The sequence below is a fragment of the Macrosteles quadrilineatus genome, unplaced genomic scaffold, assembly GCF_028750875.1.
Source record: "Macrosteles quadrilineatus isolate MER2022 unplaced genomic scaffold, UCM_ALF_1.0 Scaffold_4__1_contigs__length_99947679, whole genome shotgun sequence".
Taxonomy (NCBI): domain Eukaryota; kingdom Metazoa; phylum Arthropoda; class Insecta; order Hemiptera; family Cicadellidae; genus Macrosteles; species Macrosteles quadrilineatus.
The window spans coordinates 14,822,154-14,844,587 of NW_026542597.1; the positions used below are offsets into that span (position 1 = coordinate 14,822,154).

The following is a 22,434-nucleotide window of genomic DNA, read 5'->3' on the forward strand; positions in this document are numbered from 1 at the left end:
TAAATATATATAAATTTGTCAATGTTATCGTTTTGAGGTAGTTTATTGCTTATTTGAAGAAAGTTTCCATAGGATCTTGGAACTTAGCTTGGATATTTATTAATATTATTGTATACAACTCATGAGCTAGCGGTTACTCTGATTTTGGACATGTTAGAGTGTTCAGTCCCTGGTAATCCACAAAATGTTAGAGTTTTCAACCAGTATTTTGTACATAATTAATCATTTGTGTGTGTTTCAGTGAAAAATCTAAAAGAAGAACAAAAACATTAGCAAATACAAACGACCCAAAGTGGAATCAGAGTTTTGTCTACTCGTCGATCAGAAGAGCGGATTTGAAACTCAGAATAGTAGAGATCACGGTGTGGGACTATGTGCACTATGGGACCAACCATTTCCTGGGAGAGGTGGGTTCACTCGTGTTTTAGGAATTATTCAGAAGAAATAATCTCTGGAAAAGGCCAACATTAGGATGGGATATCAATGATTTATTGTAATGAAATAATGAAAAATTGACAACTCCCAGAACAGTCTCTTTTTTACACAAATCGTATATAATTTTGTGCAGTTTCAATAGTACAAATACATGAATATTAGAGACTTCTAACACTGAAATAACTCTACTGAGGTTCTTATAATAACACACAGTTTCATTATATACAAATAAAATATAAGACTTAGTACAAAACAATATTTTCAAATGTGGGCTATATTTTTTTGTTTGAAATTGTAAAAATTAACATAAGAGTTTAAAAATTAACATAAGAGTTTAAAAATTAACATAAGAATTCAAAATTAAATAAAGAAATTAAAAAATTAACTAAATACCACCGTTTCACGGTTATGCTTTCTCTTTAGATATAAAATGTTAAAAATTATTTTTTTTTTATTGAAACCGATGACACAAACAATTTGTACTGACTGCTGAACAGCATGCTTGCTGGGGTGGCTTCTTTTAAATAACCACATACAATTGGGTACATACATTACCAGAATAATTACAAAATAAAAAACCTTGAGAAATACATGAAGACTCTTTTGGTTATTCTTAATTGGTAGAACACTCAACACAATAACAAGCCTTAAAAAATCCCTTTAACTGGGGTTCCCACTCCATTGAAAAATCTAACATCCTATCTAGATATCTACCTTTTGCTGTGGTACTATTTTGTAGAATAAAAAAAAAGAATGTTTAACTTTTAACGTTTCCCAAGATACATTTTTACAACCACTTTAAAAATGTAATTGCTTATAAAATACATTTTGAAAATGGGAACAACATTGTTTGTGCCAAAGATTTGTAGATCATTTTACATGCACTAGTATACATATTTTTATGGGCCTTAAAGCATATTCAAAATTAGAAAAGTTCGCAAACAAATTAAATGGAAGGGTTCCTAGAAATGTGTCAGTGGTATTCAGTGATGCTCATTTACATGCTTGTTTACATTGTATCATACAATTCAATTAACACGTGTATGTACAAACAGTGCTATTCTCTATTCGTTAGATTGCAAGCATTGTTACACCGATGTAGGTAACAGGCATGGTAAGAAGCCGTATTGAGCAGACAGAAAGGCTTCTGACTATAATAGTAAAAATATCATTTACATCTATCAAAAACATTTACATGAGAGGTCAGCTGAAATGAAGCATTGCACAACAAAACTATTTTCAACAAATACAAAAAATGCAACATTAGCCTTGGGTGTAAATGAACAACTCCGGTCTTCCGCGATACCCACATTCATATGACAATACTTACAAATCGTTAGGAACCCTTTACTCATGGCGAATGTTTAACTGAAAAATCCTGGTAGAGTTTTCCGAGTACCGTGATGAGTGACTTTTGCTGTTCCTCACTTCTTCAAAACCAACTTCCTCCCTTTTCTTGCGTCCCCAAGCTCCACTGGGCTCGGCTGACGTAGCCGCTGAGAGTGTGGGGAACATGGCTTCACTGTTTACGTCCGGTGCTGCTCTAGATTTCTGGTTTCTTAAACTTGAGAATGCCACTGGGGGTGGCTGGTTGCGCAAGTTGGGTGGGATGTAGGTTCCCCCGCTCACAGTGCCTCCGCTGCGCAATGGAGCTCTAACTACCTCCTCCTCAGCGGGCTTCTCGGATTCAGCGGGGTTGTCTTGTGTTGGCATTTGGGGAACCTTCCACGGACCCGTATCTTTCCTTCGGGGAACCATTTCACCAGCTTCGTTTTCCTCCATACCGCCTTCATTGTCTTCATCCAATTTGTTTTCAGCTTCATCATTTTCATGCTCGTTTAATGTAATATTCTGAATCTTCAAACCCGTGTAATCCTTTTTCTCTTCTTCAAAATCCCTCCATTCATCCTCCTGAATTATTGTGCCGTTTTCTTCTCCATCTGGACCAGTAGTGTTTTGTAAAGTCTTTTCCTTTTTAGACTTTTCTGTCTTTTTGCCAGTTTCCTCCAGCTTTTTAGCAATTTCATCTGCGGTGGTAAATTTCTTTCCTTTCGACTTTTTCTTATCTTTTTTGGCGAAGAAATCATCCAGATCAGCCATTTTAGAAATAAATTCTTGTAGAATAACTATTATTTTACAAACAAAATTTAATTACTAATAATTTACACCTAACGTCCACATGTACCTTCAAAAGCTACCATAGCCTAAAAGAGACGTCCTCGGGATATACAAACATACTCTTGATTGGCTCACAACATTCGGACGTCTTTAGCTATTTCATCTTTCCATTTTTTTGCGTCCAGAGGGTCTTTTTACATCATTGGTTTCTTATCATGTCCGTTTTACTATATCTTATCACATGTCCCTCCTCTCTTTGGGATCATCTTTTTTTCAGTCTGTTTTTCAACATCATCATCTTGTCTGTTTTTTGCTTCAGCAACTGCGTCTGGTGCTTGAAACAGATTCCTTCGTTCCGTTTTATGCTTGATTCTCGATTCTCTATCTAATTTTGTTGATACAAAGATATTACTGGTACTATATGTATAATTTATTTTTAAATATCACTAGGTTTTCTCCATTCTTATATCTCAAAACTAATTACCAATTAGTGTCAAAGTTTGTTATTCAATCTAATATAATGTAATGCCATGATGTATCAGTTCAGTACAGTCAAATTTCATTATGTTGGGTGTTTATGCTCGTATAATGAACAGAAAAACATTTTTCACTATAAGCTATTATATGTTCATTAAATGCATTTTCAATAGTACAGTATAGTACTGATTAAATACACTCTACATAATCAGGAAATACAATTTTACCTTGTCCTTTTTTAAATTAAATTCTATTCTATTGTGTTTCGAGTTTTGATAGTTAGCAACATTTTGTTTGCATAAGTAAATACAGTGCTCTGACTGTGCTAAAACCAACCGATTCTAAATCAAATTTTAAAATGCACCTTAATCAACAACAATAGAAAATTGTTCAACAGGTTCCAACATTTTAGAGCAGTTTATCGAGATTTTTCAATTTTGTTATAGGTTATGGTAGAACTGAGTGTGGCGCTTCTGGACAACGAACCTGAGTGGTTTCATCTCAGTCCACACGAAGAAGTTCTAATACCACATGTGAGTATTAACTTTACTGTGAATTATCTCAATTCATTACAGTAGACTCCCTCTTATCCGGACACCTTTTAACCGGACATCGGTTTAACCGGAATACACTTGGCGGAAATGACATCTCTTTAACCGGACTATTTTTATCAGCACATTGGTTTAACCGGACTAGATCGGCAGGAAGTGGGCAGTACTGAAACGACTGTTCTCGTGGGAAAGATTTGAGACCAGTGATCACGTGTCTAAATACAATGCTCTCATAAATTTAAGTCGAATATCACAGTAAACAGTCCGTTTTAACGAGTTTTTGGGGACGTCGGCTTAACCGGAAAACCCGTTATCCGGACTGGCCTCGGTCCCGAGGAGTCCGGATAAGAGGGAGTCTACTGTAATTATGTTTCTGAGTTAGATTTTAGATTAGACGCTGACACTCGGTGTAAAGGTGAAGAATGGGAAGATTACTGAAGGATGAGTCTTGAGTTTATAGTTCTGTTTCTGACCAAGATGGTTCTGATTCTTTAGCTTGGACCATTTATAAAAAACCCAATGTAGCTGGGTCCAGTTTTGAATCATCAAAACACGGACCTCTCTCAGGATTAAATCAACAACCTTAGTTCTTAGAAACATTTTCAATATTTTCATCTTTATTTTGCATATTGATCTTAAAGCTGTCAAATAGGCTGTACTCTTTAGAGACTAAAAGATTGATTGATTATACAATAGTTTTTTAAATAATAGTCCCTGTTTTATTGAAGACAAATATTGAATTGAATTTGTCAGTCACAATAAGCGAAAAGCGTGTACTTGTGGACCACATATAGTATATACATGAGCTTCTAGCCCAATTAGTATACAGGGTGAGTTTTTTAAAGTGATCCAATAGCTAACTTTTTAAATACACGACTTAGCACCACACTTTAAATTTGAAACTTGCTCAATTTTAAGTTTCACTCAAGAATACAATTTCAGATTTTTTCATTGTGGCCTCCATTTTCCAATATGGCTGCCAACTTTAAAATTTCTTATGGAACACCCTGTATATTATTTTGTTTTTAGATTTTACTCTAAAAAATAAAACATTTTTGTTCTTGAGATTTTTTCAATATCTCTAACGGTTAAGGAGCTACGAGGACTTAAAGTTTTCATACAAAGTTGCATGAATTCTAAAGCATGTTTTAAAACAATGTTAGTTTTAAGTGTTGTTACTGTTAATACTTAACAATTTGTCCTCGTAGCTCCTTAACTATTAGAGATATTGAAAAAATGTCAAGAACAAAAATGTTTTATTTTTTAGAGTAAAATCTAAAAACAAAATAAAATACAGGGTGTTCCATAAGAAATTTTAAAGTTGGCAGCCATATTGGAAAATGGCGGCCACAATGAAAAAATCTGAAATCGTATTCTTGAGTGAAACTTAAAACTGAGCAAGTTTCAAATTTAAAGTGAGGTGCTAAGTCCTGTAATTAAAAAGTTAGCTATTGGATCACTTTAAAAAACTCACCCTGTATATACACGAGAAATCTAAATTTTCATCAATCTATTCATGATCCTATTTCTTGTTTTTCAAAATTGCCGTTAAATCAAATTGACACTAGTCCAATTCAATAACCAAAAAAACCACCTAAAATCAATTATGAAAGTAGCGCTTTGGTTACATTCAGAGTTAGATTGACAGTTTTACAAAACTGTTACGCCTGAAAAAATGTCAATCAGTAAGAACATTTTATTAATTTAATAACATCTGGAAATTTTACGCAGGCGGTTGAGGATGTTGACATTGCTCTGACGCCCACTGACCACCTATCGCCACCAAGCACGACGTCACGCCTCTCGGACTCCGACCCCTCTGACCTGGACGACACACGGGAGAGGAGAGTAGCGGACGGAGCCTCTGTCAGCAGTCTCGGTAGCTCTGCCAGGTAAGAGGAACAAGAAATATAAATTGTTTGAGATATTATTGCAGACATTTTTTATTACAATTAGAGAAAAAAGTTTTCCTGACATTTGGGATCTGGATTGCGATCCCATCCTCAGGTAAGAAAGCACTTAAAACATAACAAAATTAGTAACCAAACCTAGCCAAGAAAAATTCACAAAACGAGGAGGCAAAACCAGGAACATCAAATAGGAAAACAATCAAATTTATTCATTTTGAGAGATGGGTCTCGCTTGAGTCATCTTGTGTTGGCATGACCATTGTGTGCTGGTGCTCTCATTCTCCAATAGGAAATAATTTGAATTAATTTTAGGGCCTAAGGCATTTCAGAGGACCATGATTAAAAACATTACTTTCATACTTACCACAGTTCAGACCTTAAGCACGAGAGACGAGACCAATATTACAGATCTCTTAAACAGTTTCAATTTTTCAATAGCACATAAATTGGATTAAAAAAAACTACTGCAAACTAAATATCACATCACATTATGTTTCTGCATCCTGAACACTAGATACAATTGAAACATAAAATCTCAAACTGAATGATGAGTCTAACACATGTGTTTTCTAGCCCTCCTCCTGACGTAGAGATGGCAGAGAGACATCGGTCACGTCGAGACATGTCGCCGCAAGGGAGAAAACGAGCCACCGTCGTTCAAGTCAAACCTCACACACTCCCCTACGACTCACAAAGAAGAGTAAGCCTTATTCTTTAGACAAATTTAGTTTTTAAGTTACCTGGAAATACTGTTCAATCTTAAAACAATGTAGCCTTCACGTATTACAGAAATATAAGGTTTGAATTAGAATGGAACTTCAGTCATAGTTAAGCCACTCTGCACAATCGTCTGTATCATCTGTCCTTCCCAGGAGAAACCTGCTGACGACTTATATCTTCTGGTTTTTTTAAATAGCTTTGTAATTTTGTCTATTTCTACGACTTTCAATTTTTTTTTTGTCGAAAAAAATACAAAAATTCATAGGAATGTTAACATTGTTTTACTAAGGGTTACAATTGACAAATGACATCTGGGAGACAAGTATTGACATGCACTAACTTGCATTAAGTGGCTATATACATATTTCTGACTTGTTCTGATAGGGACATATCACTCAACCGGTTTTGAATTGCCATCTCCTTTAATTTTTCACTCCTCAAATTGCAGTCCACAACTATGTAATTGCCAGCCGTTAGAAAAAGTAAAATCTATAAAATATTTAGGAGTTCTACTCGATGAAAAAGTCACCTTCGAACCTCATATATTAAATCTACATGCTAAGATACAAACACAAATAAGAAAATTTTAGGGATGGACGGGATTGAATTTTTAGTTCGGGACGGGACGGGACGGGATTTTTATTTCCTTCCCGATTTTCGGGACGGGACGGGACGGGATTTTTTTCTGTGCATAAAAAGAAAGTACTGTATTACAGTTACCAAAAAAGACATACGAAATCAATTTTTACCATCCGTGGCAATGATCTATAAAAGCCAACAAATGGGTAACAATTTACAGGTACCTATAGTAACTTGTTACTCGGGGGTCACGGGGTGATCGTCTGTATGACTCACGGTCACGGCGCGATCGTCGTCATGACTCGCGATCACGGCGCGATCGTCGGTATGACTCGCGGTCACGGCGCGATCGTCGGTATGACTCCTCGGTCACGGGGTTATCGTCGGTATGACTCCGCGGTCACGGGGTTATCGTCGGTATGACTCGCGATCACGGCATGATCGTCGTCATGACTCGCGGTCACGGAATGATCGTCGGTATGACTCGCGATCACGGCGCGATCGTCGTCATGACTCGCGGTCACGGCGCGATCGTCGGTATGACTCTGCGGTCACGGGGTTATCGTCGGTATGACTCGCGGTCACGGCATGATCGTCGGTATGACTCGCGATCACGGCTCGATCGTCAGCATGACTCCGTCACGGCGCGATCGTCGGTATGACTCGCGGTCACGGCACGATCGTCGGTATGACTCCGTGGTCACGGGGTTATCGTCGGTATGACTCGCGGTCACGGCGCGATCGTCGGTATGACTCGCGATCGCGGCTCGATCGTCAGCATGACACCGCAGTCACAGCGCGATCGTCGTCATGACTCGCGGTCACGGCGCGATCGTCGGTATGACTCCGCGGTCACGGCGCGATCGTCGGTATGACTCCGCGGTCACGGGGTTATCGTCGGTATAACTCGCGGTCACGGCGCGATCGTCGGTATGACTCTGCGGTCACGGGGTTATCGTCGGTATGACTCGCGGTCACGGCGCGATCGTCGTCATGACTCGCGGTCACGGCGCGATCGTCGGTATGACTCGCGGTCACGGCACGATCGTCGGTATGACTCCGCGGTCACGGCGCGATCGTCGGTATGACTCTGCGGTCACGGGGTTATCGTCGGTATGACTCGCGGTCACGGCATGATCGTCGTCATGACTCGCGATCATGGCGCGATCGTCGGTATGACTCCGCGGTCACGGCGCGATCGTCGGTATGACTCCGCGGTCACGGGGTTATCGTCGGTATAACTCGCGGTCACGGCGCGATCGTCGGTATGACTCGCGATCACGGCTCGATCGTCAGCATGACTCCGCGGTCACGGCGCGATCGTCGTCATGACTCGCGATCACGGCTCGATCGTCGTCATGACTCGCGGTCACGGCGCGATCGTCGGTAGGACTCCGCGGTCACGGCGCGATCGTCGGTATGACTGCGGTCACGGGGTTATCGTCTGTATGACTCGCGGTCACGGCATGATCGTCGTCATGACTCGCGATCACGGCGCGATCGTCAGTATGACCTGCGTTCGCGGACCTATCGCTCGCAATAACGGCGTTATCGGCACTCGCGAAGCGGAAAAATCGCCGACGATCGGACCAAATCCCGTCCCGAAAAATTCCCGAGTCAAATGTAATCCCGTCCCGATAATCGGGAATATTTTTTTCCCGAAAAATTCCCGAAATTTCGGGACCCGTCCATCCCTAGAAAATTTTATTTTTTAAGAAATTTTTGTAACGAATCACTTTTGAGAACATTATACTTTGCACTAATCAACTCAAGATTGCAATATGCCTTGCCATGCTGGGGAGGAACTTATAAAACCTTGATAAATAGATTAAGAACAACACAAAACTTTTTTATACGGATAATTTTGAAACAACCTAAAAGAAGACTGTTTTTTGTTCGAAGTGGAAACAGAGTTAACGTCATACCAAATATTACACACACATACATAACAAGAAGCATTACCAATAATACTCTGAAACTACCCAAAGTAAATAAAGCTATTTTTCGTCACTCTTTTCAATATCTAGGTCCAAAATACTATAATTATCTACCACTTCAAATAAAGAATAGTTTAAATTTAAAGCATTTTAGCAAAGCAACGATAATTTGGCTTTCTTCTCAGCAGGACATAAATTATATCAATAATATCCTGTTGTAATAACTTTCATTGTTTATTTAAACAGTTCTTGTTTTGTCCATCAGATGCACAGTTCAGGCGGAATTCAATGTTTTATAACAGATGCTAGACCATAAATTACAACGTCATGTTAGCCGATAAGTTAGTATAAGCAAACTGGTTACACTACTGGATCAAGTAGCCAGTTCTATTTCTCTACATCTCATGTATTGTTACATTGTGGTTTTTTGTGGGAAATAAACTCCATTATTCCATTATTATTATTATTATTATTCCATATCTGATCCTTTTTTTTCAATCTAACACATTATTTGGTGTCCCTAGGGAGGCAGTAATCAGAGATCACACTCTGCTGCACCTCCTCTCGAAGGTCGGTCTCGCTCTAAGAGTCCTCACCGCAGCCTATCACCTCCTGAGTATCGGTAAGTAGTTGGAGGAATTATACAGATGGTGCCTGTAAGTGTTGGTTGGATATAGTCCTAAAACATATATTCTATGCTAAATACCTTTAGTAGTTTGGGTATTACTTATTTTGGGTCATAAGACCCATGGCTCCCAAAACTAATAATTCCCCGACTACTGTTTTAAGACGTAAGTAATCTAGTCTTACAATACTGTTTTAAGACTGAAGACGGAAAAAGGTATGTAACCTATCATATTTTCGTACTAATCAGTCTTGATGGTAAGAATCTTGCATGTAGTCTTGATGATGTAAAAGTACTTCTTTTCATTCAGTTGACATACTCTAACAAAAACTACTTTGAACTTTGATAGTAGCCAAACCCTTAATTTAAATATGTATACTGAAAAATATATAGGTTTAATGATATCAATAGAAAACCGATTACATTGACATGTTGGAAATATCTTTTGGGAAGTAAGGTGTTTCTCAAGTGGCTTGACTGACATCTTCATCTCCGCCTCGGCAAGTCACTGAGCTTTTCTCTTTAAAGCAAGGAAGGACAATCCCTCGAGCAGCAACCTTCAACTGATATAGTTGACATTGGTATCCTCTATGACACTATTTGTGTTTGCAACCCAGCTAATGTAGATCTTTCACTAAAAATTCCAAAGTGACTTCCTAAATGTACCTCAGGTTTGAAACCACCCCAGACTTAAATATGAAACAATCTGTAGGCTTCAGATTATCTGAAACTCAATATATGTTTGGATGTGCAATAACTGTTAAATTTAAATTTAAATAATTTATTGGTGAGCATTGTATGTGTTAGGCCTATTCAATAAAAAAAAAAACAGGCATTTTTTGTTTACTTCCGGTATCTGTTCCCAAGACGGTTTCTGTTACCAAGACATTATTTTTCATATCATCAGCAACTTGCCGTTTTTTTACCCCTTGCTATTCTACTTTTAATGTGGCTTAACCTTCAGAACATTACCTACTCCTGATTTATGTTTTCTTGCTATTCTTACTTTTTATATTATTTTTTAAAATGAAGAAATATTCCGGTGAAAAACAATGACAGTTTAACAGTAGATTCTTACTAGTAAATATCATTTAGTCTGCTGAGACCTTCTGTTCTGTATCCTCTGATGAAATTTTTAACTTAAGACAAAAATTGCAGTGTAATTCTAATAAGAAACGTGTGGCAAAGTTGGGTAAGATTAGCTCACTGCAATCACAAAAATTGTAAAGATATTGCTATTGCTTTTGAAAGACTACTTTTTCACACAGTTGGTTTTCAATTTCAGAGTATACCAGCCGAATGTAGTGCTTCCATCCCACGCGTATGTGCCTCGCTTTTCCTCCAGATCAGCCACCGCTACCCCGATGACGTCTCCCAAGAAACGTCAACTGCCTCAGATACCCCACACAGCAATGCTCAGAGAAGCTCTCCGCGAGAGAGTCACACAGGTCTGTTCTAATTTATGAATTTTGAGTTACCACTCAACTCGAGATCTAGTATTTGGATAAAGTCAAGTACTCTCCCACCCCTAGAATTTTGTCAAATCGTAACATGAATCTTAAATTGATATTTTGTTTATTGAAGACGGAAGATAAGTACTTTGAGGTGATTTTAGATAAAGAATTAGGCCTAATATTGAGTTGTGTAGTACTTGGGTTGGATGAGATTATACTTGTAGTTCCCGGACGAGATATGAATTCCTTTCTGATGTTTCGGACGTTAACAAAAAAGGATTATTCTTTCCTGCGACAAGAAAATCTTTTTTATATTGAAAATTCTTTAAATTGACCTAATTACAAACAAAATACATAATTAGCATTTATTAACACAGTTTTATTTCATCAAAACATTAATCCTTGATCGCAGAACTATCGTTATTGTTCCTCACAATCCCAGAGACATCTCTCGTAGTAATAGCTGGAAAATCGTGAGCATCTCCAGCTAACGCAGACACTCAAGTTTGCTATTGCAGTAAAATGGCTAACATTTGAAACAAATTTGGTTCTGGCCTGGGTAAATCCTACATTTAATGTAATCCTGACCAAAGATCAATATATATTTTACCAGAAAATTTTCCAAAAACTTAGGACCTGTCTATTTTATTTATATATTTAACACATCTATTTCGGTGATAAAATGTAGTTGCTGTTGTTGCAACTAGTTTCAGTTCACATTAGGGATGGACGGGTCCCGAAATTTCGGGAATATTTCGGGAAAAAAATATTCCCGATTATCGGGACGGGATTACATTTGACTCGGGAATTTTTCGGGACGGGATTTAGTCCGATCGTCGGCGATTTTTCCGCTTCGCGGGTGCCGATAACGCCGTTATTGCGAGCAATAGGTCCGCGAACGCAGGAGACGAAGTCATTTCGACGATTACGCCGTGACCGCGGAGTCCTACCGACGACCGCGCCGTGACCGCGAGTCATAACGACGATCGCGCCGTGACCGCGAGTCATAACGACGATCGCGTCGTGACCGCGGAGTCCTACCGACGATCGCGCCGTGACCCCGGAGTCCTACCGACGATCGCACCGTGACCGCGGAGTCCTACCGACGATCGCGCCGTGACCGCGAGTCATACCGACGATCGCGCCGTGACCGCGGAGTCCTACCGACGATCGCGCCGTGACCGCGAAGTCCTACCGACGATCGCGCCGTGACCGCGGAGTCATACTGACGATCATGCCGTGATGGTGGAGTCATGCTGACGATCGAGCCGTGATCGCGAGTCATACCGACGATCATGCCGTGACCGCGAGTCATACCGACGATAACCCCATGACCGCGAGTCATACCGACGATAACCCCGTGACCGCGGAGTCATACCGACGATCGCGCCGTGACCGCAAGTCATACCGACGATCGCGCCGTGACCGCGAGTCATACCGACGATTGCGCCGTGACCGCGAGTCATGACGACGATCGCGCCGTGACCGTGGAGTCATACCGACGATAACCCCGTGACCGCGAGTCATGACGACGATCGCGCCGTGACCGCGAGTCATACCGACGATCGCGTCGTGACCGCGAGTCATGACGACGATCGCGCCGTGACCGTGGAGTCATACCGACGATAACCCCGTGACCGCGGAGTCCTACCGACGATCGCGCCGTGACCGCGAGTCATACCGACGATTGCGCCGTGACCGCGAGTCATGACGACGATCGCGCCGTGACCGTGGAGTCATACCGACGATAACCCCGTGACCGCGGAGTCCTACCGACGATCGCGCCGTGACCGCGAGTCATACCGACGATCGTGCCGTGACCGCGAGTCATGACGACGATTGCGCCTAGACCGTGGAGTCATACCGACGATAACCCCGTGACCGCGAAGTCATACCGACGATCGCGCCGTGACCGCGAGTCATGACGACGATCGCGCCATGACCGTGAGTCATACAGACGATCACCCCGTGACCCGCGAGTCACAAGTTTCTATAGGTACCTGTAAATTGTTACCCATTTTTTGGTTTTTATAGATCAGTGCCACAAATGGTAAAAATTGATTTCGTATGTCTTTTTTGGTAACTGCAATACAGTACTTTCTTTTTATGCACAGAAAAAAATCCCGTCCCGTCCCGTCCCGAAAATTGGGAAGGAAATAAAAATCCCGTCCCGTCCCGTCCCGAACTAAAAATTCAATCCCGTCCATCCCTGGTTCACATGGAACAATCTTCAGGAATCAAATGGGGAAAATCATTGCTTCTTTGGAATATTATCATAAGGTTGTAAACCAGTATTGTTGATTTTTGTCAAGCAAGTTTATCACCTTAACAGATCCAACCCTAACAACCTAAGGTTAATCCCATTAGTCTTTTAACTGATTACAGAGTGTCTTTGTGTCTAACTCTTATGGGTAATTGTCCCTCTGTTGTGTCAGCAGGACATGGAGGAGCGAGCACATCTCATGAAGCAGAGAATGAGACAGATGCAGTCTAGAGGGTCAGCGGGATACACAGGTAACTGTACACATTTTTATTTTATACTCGAGGGAACCTGAGAGATTTTACTCAAAAATTAGACAAAAAATCTAACAAATTGATCAAATCATCTCCATAACTAAGTTGAAATAGGAGTGTTGCACAAAGTTCAAATGTCACAACGTTTAATGATATAAGTCAGTGTCACGACATTAAAATATAATTTTTGAGCTGTCTCACAAAGACCAATATTATTTGACTGTTGCACAACGTCCAAATCTTATCATGTCCAAAAGTACAGTAACTGCAAGAAACACATAAGCTTTGGACGTCATAAGATTGGTCGTCGTGCAACAGCATTTTTTATACTCTTAAAAACTTAGCAGTAGTACCACGTCCAAAGTGCTGCCAGTTGCTTCGACTGCAGACGTCGAGCCAGTTGCCAGTTGCAGACGTCGAGAGCTCCTGCAAGGCTAGATTAGGTTAAGTTAGGTTAGGAAGGTTTAAAACATGGGTAACAGCTAGTTTTTCAAATAAAAAAAATCTTATGTATGTACATAGTAACATAGTTTGGGTTTTTTAATTTAAATATAAATATAAAAGAAAGAGTTGATGAACTTCCAACTTTGATTTGCTTTAATTCTCCATTTATTTAATTGTGGGTTGAAGTTGAGACTTAATCAGGCATACTCGTCTACCATCTATCAAGTCAGTCCGTTTATTCCTCAGTTCCAGTCTCTCAGTTCTAGATTTGATAATGTGAACACAATGGCTCATATGAACGGGTTCTTTAGTCAGTATGATCAGAATAACTCGTTTGAATCGAAATAACCCTGACTGAACGATTCACCTTTATTTCAAAGTGTGTTATTTCCCAGGGAGCATGTCGAGGCACTTCACCGGCCTGTCTGACAGCGACCTGCCGTCGTCTGACATGGACAGGCCGTGGGGTGGCCACATCCCCGGCCGCACGATGACTTCACTGGACAAGGATATCATCGGGACGACGGACCTGGGCGATAGCGACCTTGAGAGTGTCGTCAGCATCACTAGCAGTGCCTTCTCTACACAGAGCGAGCGACCTCGCGGCTCACGGGGCTTCAGGTATACCACCACTAAAAATTCATACATTGCCAATACAGAAGTCTAGCATGTAAAAGGCTCTGGTATATAACAAGTAAACGATGTAGCACAGCTCTGAAAGCAATGTTACGACAGGTTTTGTAATGTTTAGTTTACATAACACACTAAAATTTAGGATTTCTGTGAGGACAGCATGCTGACCTAAATGGGGGTCTACTCTGTCCCAAGAAACACAACACTTTACACTATACGCAAAAATTAAAATGTCTTTGTTACTGCAGCATTTTAATCTAGGAAGGCTTGAGTTGGAGAGATAGTTGGACCTGAAGACATCTCTTCACTTGGTCTTCGATTCTTAGGCTGTGGAATCCTAACATAAATATTTACTAAACGTATCTTTATATCCATGAACTTGGAATAATAAATTAGAGTAGATTCAATGTAACAATTCATGAAATTTACTATTCGTTTATTATTTTTCATTGAATCAATGTTTAAATGATTTTAGGAAATGTTCGTGGAGTATACATGCTTTTGTTGATGTTAATAGCAGTGAGAACTTTTTAATTCACACAGAATACTTATTTTATTGACTGTAAAACGAACCATTCACTCAACAATCAGTAATGTTTAACTCGGTTAACCCGACTCCATCTTCCTCACTGCTTACTTTCAAAATAACACTCATTGATAGCCTCTTACCTTTTGTAGAGATTATGAATCATCATTATACTGTGGTAAAATATGGTGATCCCTGCAAAAATTGCTCAAGTGAGTTTTTACTTATTTTTGTTTCAGCACTAAAACGCGAGATTCCTTTACTGGTAGCCCTAGTACTTGTAGTTTGTGTAAAGTAAAGAGTTGTGTAAGCAAACCGTTGTTCCGTAGACAGAACTCACTCCCCAACCCGGGTATCTCACACCCTGTACGAGTAAGGTTGATCTGTGATAAGCATGCCTTGCATGAGGCTCCATATTGCAACGTGCTGCAATCGGACAGTGACGTGTCTAAAACTATTCATGACAACGACGATTCGTTTCACGAAAAATACTTGGAAAGTTGTAAAATTGTTTCAAACTGGGACAACAACTTTAAAGACATAAACTTTGACTCAGATTGTGACTGTTCTGTCCCGGTTTGCACGTTGAACGACACGTCAAGTTCCGAAGAACTGGCGAACGAGAAACCACTAACGGTGTTAAAGAAAACCAGGTTCAAACTCGACGATTGGAGACGAGACTCGGACATAACAGACGACCTTTACGAAGTCGTGGACAATCAGGGGGAAAGTGAGACGAACGTAGAAAACAACCAACCAGGTGTGTGCAAACCCGAGGAAAACAAAGATAGCTCTGAGATAAATTGTGAAGACGAAAAAACAAGTGATAACGTTAAAGTAGAAGTTGACCACCCTCCTGATGACACTCTCCTCAGCCCTTGTAAGACCTCTGACACTCCCACCCCAGACTCCCCCAGTCACAAACGTATGTTTCTCAGATGTAAATCACAAGTTGAAGTTGAAGTTGAACCCTCTGTCACCCCTCCCTCTGCTTTGCCCCCTAGCGACTACGGAGAGCGATCTCACACGACGGTACAGCCGCCACCACAAGGGGGACACAACAAGAGGCCGCCGTTCTCTAGAAGTCTCTCGAACGCGGACGTCCAACCAGACGAACGTGGTGGTGAGTGTTCCGGCATCGTTGAGATTAATAATTTTAATAATATTTATTACTGACAGTTAGAAGAAAGAAATGTAATTGTTATTTTAGCCTCAGTTGAGATATGGTAGTGTATGCAATTATTAATTATTAATGTATATAAAAAAAATAATGAAGTAAAACGTCAGTAGTTATGCACATTCTCCAAATATGTATTAACTTTTTTAATTTAAATACCCATGCCGCAGCAAACCTACAGACTAAGCAAGTAAAGCTGTAACAGACTAAATAATTACCACTCAGAAGTTATGCAGACTGTTTGTCAAAATAAAATACTGGTTAAAAAACACCTGTTTATGGGGTTTGATAAAACTCACAAAAATTGTAATAATAGTATCAAGTTTATATATTTTGTATATAGTCAAAAAGAGTCTTATAAAACTTGTCTTTTTACACCTTTGCTATCATTAGTTTATTATATTTATGCTATCCTATTTATGAATTACGTTTACTGTTAGATACTGAATCCCATCAAACGGAACAACTGTAGCCAATTTTTATAAAAAAAAATTTTTTGATTGAGCCACTCACAAGAAAGTGATAATGGCTCTATTTTTCCTCTTTTAGTGTTGCTTCCTGTGATAGGAAATGTAGCCTAGAACAATAAGTAGTTTATTCAAATCAACTTGGTCAAGTTGGTGCGTTTGACAGAAATCAGTACACACTGCCAGAGGCTCAAAACTGGCTACAACTTAGACATGGGAACAGAATGTCTACTTGTATCCATGATCAAAGATGTTGATCAGTGTTTACCTGTTGCAGACGGAAGTCTAAGTGACACAGCCGTCAGTCATCATCACCATATCAACGGGTCTCGCCGCAAAGCAGCGTCGGGCAGCGGCTCTGGCACGACGAGCGGCAAACAGTCGCACAGTCAAGGCATGGGCAAGAAGAGCAACTCTACCAGCCAACTGTCGGCCACAGGTATGCTCAGACCCGCAGACAATGCAAGTGAAAGTGTGTGTGTAATAGAGTGTGTTGGAGTAACTATATGGTCTCAAGTTGGAATTATAATGTACTGTAGAAATCATGAAACATTAAGGAAAACTGTTTGTAAGCTTTTCCAGCCTAACTGGTTTTTTAGGCTAGCAAAGTCGACTAGCAATTTTTCTTAGTATGTGTGGATGAAACATATGCAAGTTCTATCAAAAGTAAGATTTCCCAAGATTTTTTTTATTTGACTGCTGTTTTTTTTTAATTTATCAAATAAAAGTCACTTTGGGATAAAGAATGAGATATCAATTCAGAAAGCCTTATTTTTTTAAATTACAAGTTCTGATATTCGCTTAAGTTCATAAATTATCTAGAGAGTATGGATGAAAGACTGCATACTCTAGGAAGGGTTTCAAGTTTCAATAAAAATGAACATGTTTGACATCTCTTATTGTGTTGGTTCAGGCCGCAAACGTAGGTTAGGTTTCGGAACAAAAGGCAAATCGTCGTTCACCGTTCATCGGTCCGAAGAGGTGCTGCCCGACGAAGTGCGACATTTGATCAAGCAGGGTTCATCTGTGTCGAGCGACGGGGAGGGCTCGCAGGACGGAGACAGGTCCTGACTTGCACTAACACGTCCTGCCAAACAAACTGCAAACAAAGAGTAAACTCTCACTACCATGACCCAAAACTGTTATAGTCCTTGCCACCCTAACTTGAGGCAGCCCAAGGCCGCACTAGATATACGGCGTGCGGCCTTGGGCTGCCTCAAGTTAGGGGGGCGAGGACTATAGTGTGATGATTATTCGTTTTGTTTGATGATTTTTTTATAAAAAAAGTAACCAATAGGAATTTTTCATGATGTTTGGTAGGAAAATAGTAATTTTTTATTCACGGTAACCTTCATATAATTCTTAAAAAAGTTCACTAAAATGTTTTTTTTATCGATATATATTTTTATTTTCAAAGAAATTAAACAATTAGTTTTACTTTTTCATTACCTTTTTTTATCAAAAAATTTTAATTACTAATTTTATGTGTGAATATATTTTTAATCAAACATAACAAAAACCCTTCCTTTCTCAATGAATGATCTATAAGTAAAAAAAAAAAACTAATCTACCATCTGACCAAAAGTTTTTTTTTAGGAAAACTTCAAAATTATAGTTTAGTTAGATTAAAAAATATCTACACTGAAATAATGATAATATTGATCACAATATTCAGTATATGAACATCTTTCATGACAATCTTAATAAAATCAATAGAATTTATGATCTCAGCGTCTAATTTAAATGCCAAATAATCTGATCAGATTGGTCTACACAAATTCTCAATAATAGATTGTTTGCTATTGATTAACATTGCGGTTTTTTCTGTAGAGTTACAGCCAAAATTGTAATGTTTCAACTCGTTTTGTTTCGCTAAAATCAATTGAATCCAAGTATGGTTTCAAATCATGAGTTTGTTTGCAGTTTATTGGTTTTTAAATATCCTTATAAAAGAATGAAGACCAATTAACGCGAGAGTGAAAATCTTGAGGGAAGTTCTTCAAATTTAAATGATCTGAGGACCAATTTTCTTTGTGTGTATCCGTGATTCGTTCTACGTACGTTTTCAGGTGTGAGTGGTTGTATTGTACAGTTTTCTATCATTGTGATGTGATCTGTGTTTGCGACTGACATTTCCAATTACTTTTTTTCTTCTTATTACTTTTTTCCAGACGGTCAATTAAGGATGATTTCCATTTCTATGTTTCTTTTGTTAAATCAATAAATTGTAAAAACTAATTTTCCAAAAAATACACATTAATTTTTTTAAATTTAAACACCCAAAATTCATTATACATTAAAACTTTGTATTTTCTTTGATACTTGTAAGTATAAAGGTACACTTGAACCTACATTGAACGTTGTTATAAGAAATGGAATGGTTACCTGATAAACTTACTTAAAAAAAAAACAGTTCCAGTTGATACTGTTGATTATCAACATCTTGGAACTCTTTTCTTAGGTGAATTAGTTGTTTATCCATTCCTTCTTTCTTATTGTATTCATAAACCAAGTGGTGTTCCCCCCAAAAATTTAAGTAATTTTTGGCATTTCAATATTTGAAGAGAGTATTACATATTGGTTACAGCCATTATATGCTCATTAAACGAAAATAGAATACATTTTCTTTAAAACCAACCCCAACTATAGTTTATTCGTTGAAAAAATGACTAACCTTTCTGTCCAACACTTTACCTAAACATTACAAATCTTGCCCTGTAGAAACTGGTAATAATCTTTTCATTCGGTTCGGAATTTAAGTTTTTTAAGTGTTTTTTGCATAGTAGTAGAATGACCTGTTGTTGCACTTTGTCCATCTCTTTTATAAATTTTCTGATCATTTATCAAATAAAATTTAAAAAAACAGTTGTGAACAATTCTATCTGCAAATGTTGTATTTGTAATAAGATCTTTTTTTTAGCTTCTACGGCCAATGATCAAACTCTAACTAACAGGGTGCCTACAAACTAATTTCTATGTTCTATGTGACTCTTCTCCCCCCCAAAGATCACCTGCAATGAGCAGAGTTTATTCAGTTTGCATAAGGAAAATTTGTTAGATTTCAAATATCGTACATTGATCATCAAATAAATGATGAAAGTGTATAAACATTTGTACAATCTCTTTTACATTCAATACTTGGTTTATGAACAAATATATTTTCTTTCCCTTTGTTACTTTAGGTAAAATATTAAACTGGTTTTAAAATAATAAAAAAAAAATAGTTTACCTAAACCATCCTGGTATAAGAAATAGACAAAATTTACGCTGTACAAAAAAACTGAAATATTCCACTGTCACTGACAGGATTTTGAAACAAGCAAGTTTTCAACTAAAATTTCCCTTGGTCGAGACAGTGAAATATTCTACGTTTTGTTTTTCTTGTGCCAGGATGGAACTTTTCCACTCAGGCAAGCCTAACTTAGCCTTTGTGCTCTACCTTAAGAGTAACAGAGCGCAACTAAAAGGCACACCAAAAATTACCTTTAGAGTTTTCAGTGATTCTGGTGACTATCATTGTAAAATCAGTGACTTTTCAGTGAGCCTGAATGTAACACGTTAGATTACAGTTGCAATCATTCAATGTTGGAATGTTATCTGTCGGACTGTCTGGATCCTCAATGTATCTGGTTGTTTTCCTCTTGTACAACTCCCTCGCCAGCTTGACTGTTTCATATCCTTCCCACTTTCTGTGTTCATGTACGTGTTCTTACAGGATTCTATCCTCGTTGGTCTGTATGCAATGCTAATTCCTTGGCTCATGAACGTATCTTTAGTTTTGATCGGGGCAGCACTGACTACTGGATTTGGATTAATACAAGTGTGACAAACGAAAATAGTAGAGGCGGCTATAGGGTTTGAGTGAACATGTTTTGTGTTTTTCACTAGGATATTTAACTGAGCTTTTATGATTTTTTGTAAGATTTTAATATTTTTAGTGTAGGTTATGAATTTTTGCAATTTGAAACTTAGTTAAGGCTTTTTGCATTTTGATTGCTAGGAATACAAGTAATTTTGATTGAATATTTTTAAATACGGAGTATGTTTGAGAATATTAAATGTCTTATTTTGAAAACATGAAAGAGGTTGTGTGCTCTTTCTGATAATTTTTACTGTTTTTTGAACTTATTTAATGCTTTAAACTGTTAAGTATCCTTTTTCTAACTACATTTATTTTAATTTAGTTTGTAAAAATCTCTCAAATCATTTAAATTAACTTTTTTACATTTTTATGAATAAATATTCCGTTGTGTAAATTTATTGAATGAGAAATTTAAGTGTTGAAATATTAAATTGTTAATAATTGTAATTGCCCTAAAAATTCTTCTTTACTGTTATTTAATGGCCTTGATTTAAAAAGTATAGCTCCAATTTTAACTTTGAATAAAATGAAGGAGATAGTTCCCAAACTAAGATTAGAGATTCGTGCATTGAAAGTACTTAGAAGTATATTTAATTTAAGTTGAGGGTATACTAACATCAACTTGACTGAGATTTGAGTTGTACCATTGAGTTTTGGATACTATAGTTCGGCCGCTTAGAAAACGACCTGCGCGCTAATGCTAAACCAATGCTGGAGGAGGTCGCTTTCTAAGCGGCCGAACTATAAAGTAGATATCCCATCTATATAAACCAGCTGTAGCTAATTTTCTATTTAAAAAAAAACAGCTGAATGAGCCACTCACAGATAATGCTTTCTAAAATTCCATTTCTCTCTTCATTTTTTCATGACATAAACAATCGTATAGTTTACCAAGAAATGTCATTTTAGTTAAGCTTAGAGAAAAAATTGGCGTATTTGACACAATTTGAGGTTATTTACATCAGCACAATCTGTTGGTGACTCAATTTAACCTCATTTATTTCTCTAAAACTGGCTACAACCTTAACATGGAAATGGAATGTCTAGTGGTTATCCATAGTCAATGGTTGTACATAGAGTTATGCTAGGATGAGTGAGAGAGTGAGAGTGTTACTCTGTGTAGAGGGAGGTCGACGGGGGGGATTCGCTCGCTCACATGAGGTCTCCCCCCTTCCCGTTCGTCAATCGAGCAGTCACAGCATTTCTAGTTCTGACGGCTCTTCGTAAGTAGGCCATCGGATCACCTCCACCCTCCCCATGCCAGCTAACTAATACAAACACTGTTAAACCAAATTGTAAACAAATAAAAATAATTAATGTAGACAAAATGTAATAACACAGTTTAAACATAATATTTCTAATTAAATTCACTTTTGATTTAATTTAATAAGTAATTTTAATTAGCTAAAACTAACTCAAGTTGCGTAAATAATTTAAATTTTATAAATAAATTGTATGATATTTGTCACAATGAATTGACATATGTAATGGTTTTAACCCTATGCAATCTGAAATAGGAACAATTTTAATCTTTGTCCAGCTGTATTGACAACGTTCTTTTGCACAGTTTGAAATTTCACATTGGCCTGACTCAATTGGCCAGTGGTACTGCCCAACATAAAAACATTCGCTCAGCAACGTAGCTACTCCTGGATAAATCTTGTTTTTCAAAAATTTGTTATGAAGTGGTAATACCTAGTGAGCAAACTTTTAACTGTAATAAAACTCAAAGTTGGTGAGAAGAAGTTTCCGATTCTGAGCAGTACACAGAGAAATTTGGCAGATACAGCTGATATTGAAACAATTCAACTCTGTTTACGTCAATGACGAGGCCAGTACGACTGGCCAACTGAATGCCAAGGGTTAATATACCAACAATCACAATCTTTAAGTAATTATATAACTACTTCTAACAAACTATTAATCTTAATATGTGAAGATTGTACTTTTTCGCTTTTGAAAAACATACATAACATACATAAATTTGACGCTGTAACATTTCTTG

The 22,434-nt window shown here is 38.3% G+C and overlaps 1 protein-coding gene across 6 annotated transcripts in view; it reads left to right on the top strand.

Moving 5' to 3' along the window:
• Positions 1–22,434, top strand: part of LOC128991424 (regulating synaptic membrane exocytosis protein 2-like) — a 90,632-nt gene that overhangs the window by 53,101 nt on the left and 15,097 nt on the right. For 4 of the 6 annotated variants that reach the window (XR_008490643.1, XR_008490640.1, XR_008490644.1 and 1 more), the window contains 11 exons: positions 242–407; positions 3,477–3,563; positions 5,313–5,473; positions 6,065–6,191; positions 9,252–9,349; positions 10,638–10,800; positions 13,242–13,320; positions 14,160–14,385; positions 15,928–16,046; positions 16,845–17,006; positions 17,481–17,631. Coding sequence is in view for 1 of the 6 variants with exons in the window: in XM_054414286.1 (XP_054270261.1) it covers positions 242–407; positions 3,477–3,563; positions 5,313–5,473; positions 6,065–6,191; positions 9,252–9,349; positions 10,638–10,800; positions 13,242–13,320; positions 14,160–14,385; positions 15,928–16,046; positions 16,845–17,006; positions 17,481–17,631 (1,539 nt within the window). In the remaining 5 variants the exon portion in view is untranslated. Of the gene's footprint in view, positions 1–241; positions 408–3,476; positions 3,564–5,312; positions 5,474–6,064; positions 6,192–9,251; positions 9,350–10,637; positions 10,801–13,241; positions 13,321–14,159; positions 14,386–15,927; positions 16,047–16,844; positions 17,007–17,480; positions 17,632–21,552; positions 21,653–22,434 lie in introns of all 6 variants that reach the window. The other 2 variants (XR_008490642.1, XR_008490641.1) reach the window with 2 other exon arrangements.